A 10,617-nucleotide genomic window follows, 5' to 3' on the forward strand; every position below is an offset into this window, starting at 1 on the left:
AGAGAAAGAAAAGCGAGAGAGAAATGAGAAGATAAAAGAAAGGGTGGAAAGAACGAGGTGTTTTGTAAAGACCGGAGATAAGAGAAAGGAGATATGAGATGCTGACGAAGTGACGGGGAGAGGAAGGGGTCTGAGTTAGGTACAGTCCGTACGTATTCCCTGATGAGTATGTTATACTTTCATGGCGTGCATCATATTTCTATATGAGAAAAGACGAAAGAAAGCTCGCTCCCTCATCTAAAGAAGACTTCGCTATGTCCGAAGTGGATGAAAAGTGGTAGAAAATCTCTCGTCCTCCACCCTCTGAGAAAATCTGCTTTGAAGAGATGAAGACAGAAAGAAGAATGAAGAAGAAAAAACAGACCGAAGGAGCGAAGGAAGAAGAGTGGAGATGTAGAGGAGAAGGTGAGCTCTGTCTATGACAGGAGAAAGAGAACCTCCTCGTCTTTCCCAAACACTGCGTTCACCCCNNAGATGCAGAGAATCTCGTTCCTAATGGAGACGGCGGAGGGTTTGAGAGAAGGAGGAGAAGCCGAGTTGACTCCCTGGTGAGCCCAATGTCTCTTTTCTACACGAGTTTCCTTGAGAAGAAGTGCAAACAAGAGATATGCAATAAATGGGCTCATAAAAAGAGTAAAGAGCGGAAAGAGTAGAGAAACTTGTATCTTGCCTCTCTATGGAGATGTCGACTCAAGAAAGAAGGTACCTGTTAAGCTGTCTCCCCCCCTCCTGCCAAGACCGCTAAGAGAGAAAGGTAGCGTACAGGGAGAGAAAAAACGGTGCCACTCTCTTGGAAAGAGAAAGAGAGATGAGCGAATGATCGAATGATGTTATCGCGAAACAGTAGAAGTTCTCTGGTTTACGGTAACCCTCCAGGTGTACAGACAGCTGAATATCGCTGACTGTTGGTTCGTTGTTTTGTTTGCATGCACGCTGCTTTTTCGACTCAGCAAATCTGCGATGAAGTCTCGATTGTTTGTCGTTGGGGCCATTCTCTCACCCTTCCGAGTGTTGTGTGCTCTTGATTTCTTCTTCCTCTAATTCCCATCCTTTCCTTCTCTCTCTTTCCAGCTAGAAGGGATCGGTGTTTCTGCTGCATCCTTCCGTCTCCTTTCTCCCTTTCTTGAAGTATGAAAGAGAGAAACGTTTCGAGACTGTTGGGATTCATTCACCCCACGAGAAGAAAAGACTGACCGACAAACATCTCTTCTTTTCCTTCCTTCTCTCGTCCAGCTTGAATCTTCATTCTCTCTCTAAGAAGAAACTCTCCTGAGAAATTCTTGTCCTCTCCATTGTTTTCATCCCTCCTTTCCCATGCATGGTCTTTCTTCTTTCTTTCGTTTCTCGCCCTAGTCTCGTTTCCCGGAAAGATCGAAGAAGGATTGTCCCTGCTCCGAGTCCAGATCTTTTCCTTCCGCCACAAACCTCTACAGTCCCTTTTTCTTTTCTGCACTTCTTCTCTACGTCTTTTCTCCCTCTCCCATCTTCTCTGTCTTGCTGGACTCCACCAGAATCAACCTTTTGCTAAAACAAACATATCTTTCTTCTTTCGCCTCATTTCTTTCTTTCTCCTCTCTTTCTCTCTGCTCTCCAGCGCCTCGTCTGCTGTCCCTCTCCGCCATATCTCTAAACATCCGGGGTGTATGCATCTACCTATAATATATATAGATGTATGTAGGTCTATAGTATATATCAGTATCTCTCTCTATATATATATACACGTATTCAGGTCGTAACGGAGGGCAGTCTCCTCCCTGATATCTTTCCTTATGTTCTCCCTACTCGGTTCCTTCTTTTATTTCTGTCCTATTCATTGTTGTCTTTCGTGGTGATTCTTCAAGATGGGAGGGCGTTCAGAACAGAGGAAGAAGAAAGGAAAGGAGAGACTTGATAAATTCTATCATCTTGCTAAAGAACAAGGCTATAGAGCTCGTAGCGCCTTCAAGCTTTTGCAGCTGAGCCAGCGTTTTCATCTCTTTCAGAAGAACTGTCGAAGTGTCGTTGATCTATGTGCGGCGCCAGGCGGCTGGCTGCAGGTAGCTGCAAAGCATTGCCCTGTAGCATCGACGATTGTCGGTATCGATCTTGTTCCTATTCAACCTATCAAAGGCGTTGAAACGTTCACTGGAGATATCACGACAGCTTCATGTGCTGCGAAACTGAAGAAACTTGTCAAGGTAAGACGGTACATAGATCAAAGATAGATAGGTAGATTGCAGATAGATAGATGGATTAAAGGTAGGTAGATAGATAGCCTAAAGATAGATATGTAGAGATAGATAGGATCCGATCTGTAGCTGTGTTTAAAGCGTCTAGGTTTCTTTTTTTCGAGTGTAAGGCGAGACCGGTAGTTTCCTGTACAGAGAGTTATGTGGCATGTTTGTGAAGACTATTAGGATGGTGCAGGTGAACCTATAGAGGGAAATGTATAGCTGCACGAATATATGCTCCGATGTAAGGTCAAATGACTTTTCTGGAATGAACTTCTCCTTTCTTTTCGTGATGTTCGTCACTTCTCTTTTATCTCAAGATTCCTATCGGTGCTCCGCTGCTTCGAAGTTCGTGGTCTTCTTGTGTCGAAGACGGGACAGGTCGATTTTTAGCGTGAAGTTCCTTCATCTTCTTTTCTTCTTCAAACACTGCTCTTTTCTATCGGGGATGTCTTCCTTTCAGCAAGCTGCATAGATAGATAGATAGATGGATCGATAGACTACTACGGGTACGTAGATAGCTCAAATGTACATAGATAGATAGATAATGATGGATAGATAGACTAAAAAAGTATAAAGATAGATTAGAAACAGATAGGTTCTTACATAGACGGTTATTCCCGCTGTCTCTCACTCCTCGATTTTCTTCATGAAGCGCCAGCAGAGCACTTGTCAATGATGTCCTTACCAGGGTGCTTTCTATCATCAAGAGGACTCTTTTCGTTCTATCCTGTCATCCCGTCATCTCTGTCTCATTCTCTGTTTGCTTTTTCTTCTTTTTCTTTCTTTCTTTGGTTCTTTCTTTCCTTCAGTTTGGCGATGTCGATTTAGTTCTTCACGATGGGTCGCCTAATATGGGGACAGACTGGAGCATCGATGCCTTCAATCAGAATACTCTAGTTCTTTCCGCTGCTCGCTTAGCCTCGCAACTCCTACGAGAAGGAGGGATCTTCGTAACGAAAGTTTTCCGTTCATCTGACTATACATCTTTACTATATGTCTTCAACACTCTTTTCTCACGGGTCGATTCCACGAAGCCTCAAGCGAGTCGCGCTGTCTCCGCGGAGATTTTCGTTGTCTGCCAAGGCTATAAGAAACCGTCTGTTTTAGACGAGCGTCTGTTTGATCCTCGATATATCTTCTACTGTCAAGACGATAAGAAAGGAAAAGAACAAGGCGATGACGATGAAGAGGGAGAGACGAAGAGAAGCTCTCTTCTTTCGCTCAATAAAGAAAAACTATCGAGAAAAAGGCTCTCTGGGGGAGAAGGAGAAGATGATGGAGGGGAGGGAGGTCTAAAGAAACAACTCGCGTCATTGAAGAGAACAGGAGGAGGTGGAGAAGATGGTAGTGATGAATCTTCTTCCTCTGAGGGGGGGGAAGAGGAGGAAGAAGAAGAAGGAATCTTCTTCTCCAAAGGAGGTGGTATGAAAGGACAGTTTGCTGAGTTGATACGCAAGAGAGAGAAAAGATACCGGGATACAGATTGGTTGAGTAATATGCGGAGTGTCAGTGTATATGAATTCTTCACATCTAAAGACCCGACGACGCTTCTTTTAACAGGAACTCGAGACCTTTTCTTCACTTCTCGAAAGAATCAGGGAGAGGAAAGTAATGAAAGACAGCAACTTGAAGAAAACATTCGCACTCATCCTTTAACGACGAATGAAATTCTCGACTGTCTCAAAGATATACAGGTTTTGGGGAAAGGTGACTTGGCTGGTCTTCTCAAATGGAGATTTCGTGTTAAGAAAGACTTGCTGAGGAAAAAACAAAGTGTAGGACAGGAAGGAGAAAAACAGAAAAAATGGAAAGAAGGACAGGGAGCAGATGACGATGAAGAGGAGGACAGGAAAGCAGATAGCATGGAGGATGATGAGGAGCTAGATCAGGTATCCTGGAAGAAAGATAAAATCCATACACGACGAAAGAAAGGTCTACTTACATGAGACATGTTTTTAGATTACAGTGGGACAAGTTTATGTATACTGCAGAATGTCGGGTGTATATACACTGTAGAATATCGGGTGTCTATACACTGCAGAATGTCGGGTGCATGTACACTGCAGAATGTCGGGTGTGTATATACACTGTAGAATATCGGGTGTCTATACACTGCAGAACCTCGGGTATATGTACGCCCATGGTGTTCCAGTGCAGTTCCAGAGATGCCTCTAGACGCTCATCACAATACGTAGAAGAGTTTACGCATGTCTAACGGTTCCACGGACGCAAGCGACGTGTTTAGTACGCCTACACGACTGTATCAGTTTCCAGACTTGATCAGAAAGGTATCCTCCATCCGTGTTAGAGATACACAATTTGCCCTCCCAGCCATTTACGTACATTTTCCTATTGTCGGATGGCCTACAAGCGTGTATCTGTAACCCAGTATAGTCATCGACATATGTGTCTCTGCAGTAATTTCGAAGTTTCTGCTTTTCGCTTTCTGTCTCTCTTTTTCTCAAGGAGTTAGTGCGGTTCCATGACTCTGTCCGGCGCCGTGAATCAAAACAGCAGAAGCGACAAGAGCGAAAACAGAAGCAACTTGAACTGCGTAAGAGGTTGACCCGTGGAGCGTTTTCTGATGGAGCAGAGGGACTCGGCGCAGATCCAGATCTCTTTTCCTTAGGTGCTAATACAGCTGAGTTGCTTCAAAGTGAAGAAAAGTATGTCGATGCCGATCTCCTTTTGACGGGAGGAGAAGACGAACAAGACCCTGGCTCGACTCTTTCTCCATGGAATAAGAATCAAGGTGATGCTGGCGATGAGATAGACGGGGGAAAGGCAAAGAAGAAAGCTCTGAGACATCCAGGCGGAGGCGACGAAATTGAAGACGAAGAAGACGAGATGGAGTGGAGACAGCTTGAACAGGATGAAGATCTCGATGATATTGACAGGTACCCTCTCCATCGACTACGCATCGACAAGTGCAATCATTGTGATGTATCCTTTTCCCTACGACCAAGTGCATAGATAGATAGATTAAAGATAGATAGATAGATAGATATGAATATATCTGTAAGTCTGTACGTAGGTGTGTAAAGAATGATGCGTACGCATGACTGGAACTGTGTGAGGTGTTTTAAGATATGCAGTAGGATGGAATAGTAGTTAGGAGGAGCACGCATTCAGTTGTTTCATTCTCTATCAGCTCGCGAGGTGAGATAGGGAGAGGTATAAATCATTACCGGGGGCGTGCTGAGTTTTTCTCTCTGTCTGTGGTGCATGCTAACGTGTGAGGTATGAGAGAACTCCATTCATCTCGATGAGAGCGGCTGCGTGCATACAGATCGTTAGTACGTTAGGGCGTAATGAAAGGAAGAAACAACTGCTAAACAAGAGATACACAATGTAGTTTCAAAGACAAGAAGTGAATGCCCGTCCAGACATCGTTTTTATGGTGTTTTTTGTCATCGTGTTCTCTCTAACTAGTTATCGCAAATGTCATGGAACAACCTAGCTTTTCATCATCCTCTGCGCACCTCCAGTCATCAGACCGTCTCTACCATACATGTACATGCTACACATACACCTCTAACCATCAACATAGGGTAGTGTACGCATAGATATAGATACACGTATACATATATGCATATTCAGTCGTGTACGAATCTCCCTTGTCTGGTCGGCTTTGCATCTCCATACACCAGGAACACGTTGCTGCATTTTGAGATGTCCCTACGGAAATCTCGGTATCTTCGCCTCTACACATAGATGTGCTTTTTCACGTAGATATATGGCTGTGTTTGCTACTCGCCACCCTATGAGCCTCCACGCTGCCCCACGCCCGCTATGTGATGTGAGCTTGTTCTTTCTATGGGTCTTGGCTGTAGAATGGAGGCCTCATTAACGGTGAATCATCGACTCGGGAAACTTAACGCCGATCTCGGAAACGGGAAAAGGAAAAAGAAGATAACCAGAAGAGAGAAAGTTACACAGGAGTGGGTGTCAGAGCTTCAAGGCTTTCGTGATAGCATCCAAGATCGAGCTTATCAGGAGCTTAGTGCGAAGCGGCAAAGAGAAGAAGAGGAAGATGACGATGAAGAAGAAGAAGATGAAGAAGAAGAAGACGATCACGGGTCCGATCGGAGACCAAAGGAGGTGCTCGATGGTATGGAAAAGTCAGATAGGAGATGGGTTGGTCACTAGTAGGTAGAAAAGAAAGAGACACAGACAAACAGACAACACACAGCTAAGAAGAGAAGATTTTCTCCATAGAGGTCAAGCAGGACATGTCTTCTTACTTTCTGCATGTCTCTCACTTCAAGCTTTTCTATGCAATTCCTCAGTCGCGTCTTCTCTCTTAGACGCCAAACATGAGAGGTTTCTCTTGTTTCTTTGTCAACACGTGCTGAGCTCTTTATCGGCTCTCCGGGGCAGTGTCTCCCTTGAAATTCTCTAGGCCATTCAAAGACGGCGCAACACTCGGTCCTTCTTCATCGACGTCTCTCCATACCTACGGTTCCGGCGTCACACATGTTGTGTAGTTACTTGGCTGTTTCTTTACGATTCGTTTCATCCTAGAGAGACTCGAGCAACTCAAACGGTTTGGCTGGATCCTATCACTCTTCATCTGCATCTGTAAAGCCCTAGGTGTTATCGACCTGGAGCACGTGTGGTGGATGTATATGGGTGTGTATCTCTCTATATAAGTACGTATGTATGCATACATATCTCTCTATATCTGTATTTATAGATATATTCATCTGTCTGTCTTTCTTGACGCGTGGAGCTCTCTGTGTTTAAACAGCCTTCGATCCAAGAAGCCCACTCTCTCTCGAACTCCCAGTGAAGCTCCTTAGCGGGAATCGAGGATGAAGGAGGACCGAATGTCTGGCTGGCGGACTTTTTTTCTTCCTTCCCCGAATGTCTAGCTCCTGTCTTGTCTTCTTGTATGCCTTTCCTTTCTTCTCTCTTTCCAGAGGATGAAGAAGATCATACAACGACGACTTCGTCATCTCCTGCTTCTAACAGGAATTCTAAGTCGATCTCTTCTACACCATCGACATCTGAAAGTAGCGGTAGGGACAGCCACAGTGAGAAAGGGGAGGGGCAAAGTAGCCGCAGAGTGCAAGTATCGACAGAGAGATGGTTTAGCCAGCCCATGTTCTCAGATATGGGGACCTCAGATGAATCGATGCTCCCGTCGATGCTGCTTCCTTCTACACTCGGAGAAGACGGCGTCGACGATGAAGAAGACGATGACTTTAATCCTGTCATAGGTAACAAGGATAATAACAACACTCAAAGCTTAAAGAAGAAAGAAGGAAAGAATGACCCGGATGAACAAGAAGATAGTGAAGGAGAAGAAGAAGACGGAGAGAAGAGCAGCGACGATGAGGACAGGAGTGAAGTTATAAGAGAGTTAGATGATTCGGCTTTGCCTCAGGTGCCTCTCTCAGAGAAGCAGCGAAAGAGGAAACAACGGGCTGCTTTGGAAGAAAAGAAAGCGAAGGGATCGTTGAGTAAAAAGAGAAAGAGAACGGATGGAGATGACTTACTAGGAGGAGGGGATGAACTTGAAGACGAAAGTGATCGAACAGGTCTTAGAGGAAAAACAAGGTACGTGTACAGGCATGTGTGAATGGATGTCTCTCTCTCTACACAAATTCCCACTACCTACAGTCTGTACACCTACATAGACATATATATACATCAATGTACGTGTCCCATATGTAGATAGATAGAGAAATAGCTAGATAGATAGATAGATAGCGCTGTGCGATTGAGAGAAAGGATTCTTTGCTTTTTCTTCACACTTCAGCATCCACCTGTACTGCCCCTCTGTATGACTTCAACTTGAAACATGGATTTTGCTCTCAAATGACATCTTCCCTTCAGAACGTGTAGAAGCGATGACTAGTCAAGGGGTGGGTTGGGCGTAGGTAGCACACAAGTCTGTCTATTCAGCCTTATCTAGAACCCCTTCATCTCTCGAGGGTCTTCGAAAGACCCTCTCCTCCATGTTACAAGCTGAAGAAGAAGAAGACAGCTTGGTGAACCGACTGTCCTCTTCGTAATACCTAGATACATCTTATGTAGGGACATAGAAGCATCGTGCGGCCCTCGTTCAGCAGAGAAAGAGACTTCTATTCTACACAGACACTGTGACTGGCCGGGAGCATATCTACCGTTTTGTGTAGAGTTCTCGAGGATGAAATGTCGATCCAAGTGAAGAAAAAACATCTTCGTCTTTCATGACGGAGTGATAGTAATCAAAGAAAAGAGAGAGAGAAAAGGGAGCAGGAGTGAAGTTTGTTTCGTTTCTTTCTTTCTGTCTATCTTTTCTTTCTTTTCGTGACTAGAATAGAGGAAGTTCCGGCACCTCCTCCTATGCAGTTTTCGAGGCCGACAGATGCAGATGAAATTGCCGAAATTCAGGCGCTCGGGTCGCTTTTAGTTAAGAAAAGAAGTCGCATGGATTTACTCGATGGAGCTTACAATCGATATGCCTTCAATGATGATGCGCTACCTGAGTGGTAAGCACAGGAACCTTATGGAAAATTGATAAGATACAAATCTTTCTTCTATTTTTATGACGCTGTCCTCCCCTCTTTGTTTTCATTTAGACTCATAGAGCCATTCATCGGCAGGGGTTGTATAGCAGGTGTTTCCTTTGTCAAGAATAGGAGGAAGGAGGGGAAAACGTCAAGTCTTCATCTATCAAAGAATCTATCATCAAAGCTATATATATGTAGTTGCGCTTATTCTTCTTCAGGCGAAGAGAGACGTGAAACGAATCACCTGGTCCCATGGGTGCGGAGTAGAGATCTATCTCTATGGGTATCTATGTACAACGTACTGTGATATGTTTCTCAGTTCCGCAGTTCTCTGGTCTTTCTCTTCACCTCCATTGTATTTGTCTGGACATCTTCATATTCGTCCTTCTCTATATATATTTGGACACATGTTTGTGTATACATATATATATATATATATATCTAGGTATGTAGCCATCTCTGCAGTATGGTGGTAGTGTAGGACATGCGACGTACCGCAGTACATCGTGTACACTGAGCGTGTTAGGCGCAGTTTTGGAAAGGCAATTCAAGTGAGAGACATCGACGTGGGAAAGAGGGAGACGAGAAATGAGGAGCAGAGAGAACAATTGAAGTGGCCGCTTTGGCAGTTGATGAAGTGCGTACGGCGCATCGCTCGGTAGACATTATGTAGAGGCGAAGAGATGATGGTATAGACACAAGTATTATTGACACGTCGTCTCGTGAAAGAAAGAAAGAAAGAAAGAAAGAAAAGGATCTTGTTGTTTCTCACTACAAGCAAGCTGTTCTGTGAAAGTGCTCTCTGTACATGTGTGTCACATGTATAGATGTACATACACATACCTATATATACATTTATACACACGTATGTATATGTATGCATATGTATATACAGCAGGCTACTGATTCTGTCTCTGTTTTCTCTCAGGTTTGAGGAAGATGAGAAGGCACATACAAAGCCTGAGCTCCCTGTCACAAAAGAACTCATGCGGGAGTATCGACGGAAGCTTCTAGATATCAGCCGACGGCCTATTCGAAAGGTATGTACATCGATATCTCTCGTTATGCATCTATCTACGAAACTCAACATATAGAGAGAGAGAAAGAGTCAGGTATGTACAGACTGCTTTTTCTTGCAGAGGTTCTTCTTAGAGAACGTCGACAGGCGAGATCATCTGCTTTTTTTGCCGTCTCTTAGGCTCGGGAATAATTCGAGAGAGTGACAGACAGACAGACAGCAGCTCATTCAACTCTTTTTCAATCGTTGAAGATCCCTCCTCTACCTCAGTCCCTCTGTATTACTCGACATCGGGTGAAGATGGTAATCTCTCTCACTTTCCTATCCCTCTCCCGTTCGTCAGAATGCAGTAGAGAAACACCATATGAGACCGTTCAGGTTCCTGCCTGTCTTCTTACCATTCCTCTTTCTTTCCGTCTATCTATCTTTGGAAATGATCGTGGCTTTGTTTCGACAGGTTCAAGAAGCAAGAGCCCGAAAGAAACTTCGAGAGAAACGTCGTTTACAGAAGGTTAAGAGTCAAACCGCGGCTGTAGCTGAATCCACAGAGTTCACCGAAAGTGCGAAGGCTAGGGCTATCGAAAAAATCGCTCGCAAAGCACGCAAGGGTAAGTATCAAGGGGGCATCACTGCTGGCACCTGAGAATTCTTTGCTTGCGACAGCAGTCTGTGTCTGGCCAACTAGCTAGCTAACTAGCTAGCCAAACAACTGTGTTTGAGATCAACAGCGACAGCGTCATGGAAGTAGTACGTTTTATCCCTTCTCTTGGCGGGAGATTCCTGCTGTTGATGTCATAAATCCTTCCTGTGTTTGGAGTTTTCCGTGCCCCATGACTCGCCGATTGGTGAGGGGGTAGGAGTAGTAGTAGTAGTATTTAGGAGTGTA

At 44.5% G+C, this 10,617-nt stretch overlaps 2 protein-coding genes across 2 annotated transcripts; one reads left to right on the forward strand and one right to left on the reverse strand.

The window, feature by feature from the left end:
• Positions 1–4: 4 nt before the first annotated feature.
• CSUI_000296 (uncharacterized protein) lies at positions 5–847 on the reverse strand. Its single transcript, XM_068060530.1, has one exon. The coding sequence runs from the start codon at positions 624–626 to the stop codon at positions 417–419; it is 210 nt and encodes a 69-aa protein (XP_067927494.1). The 5' UTR covers positions 627–847; the 3' UTR covers positions 5–416.
• Positions 848–959: 112 nt separating this feature from the next.
• On the forward strand, positions 960–10,338 carry CSUI_000297 (ribosomal rna large subunit methyltransferase j protein; the record flags this gene model as incomplete). The annotated part of the gene is made up of 8 exons (XM_068060531.1): positions 960–2,177; positions 3,023–4,102; positions 4,680–5,110; positions 6,047–6,324; positions 7,136–7,775; positions 8,519–8,692; positions 9,642–9,753; positions 10,189–10,338. Coding segments are annotated over exons 1-8 (3,201 nt in total), but the record flags the coding sequence as incomplete, so codon positions are not given.
• Between the last annotated feature and the right edge of the window lie 279 nt (positions 10,339–10,617).

Source organism: Cystoisospora suis (assembly GCF_002600585.1).
Source record: "Cystoisospora suis strain Wien I chromosome Unknown contig_126, whole genome shotgun sequence".
Classification (NCBI taxonomy): Eukaryota; Apicomplexa; class Conoidasida; order Eucoccidiorida; family Sarcocystidae; genus Cystoisospora; species Cystoisospora suis.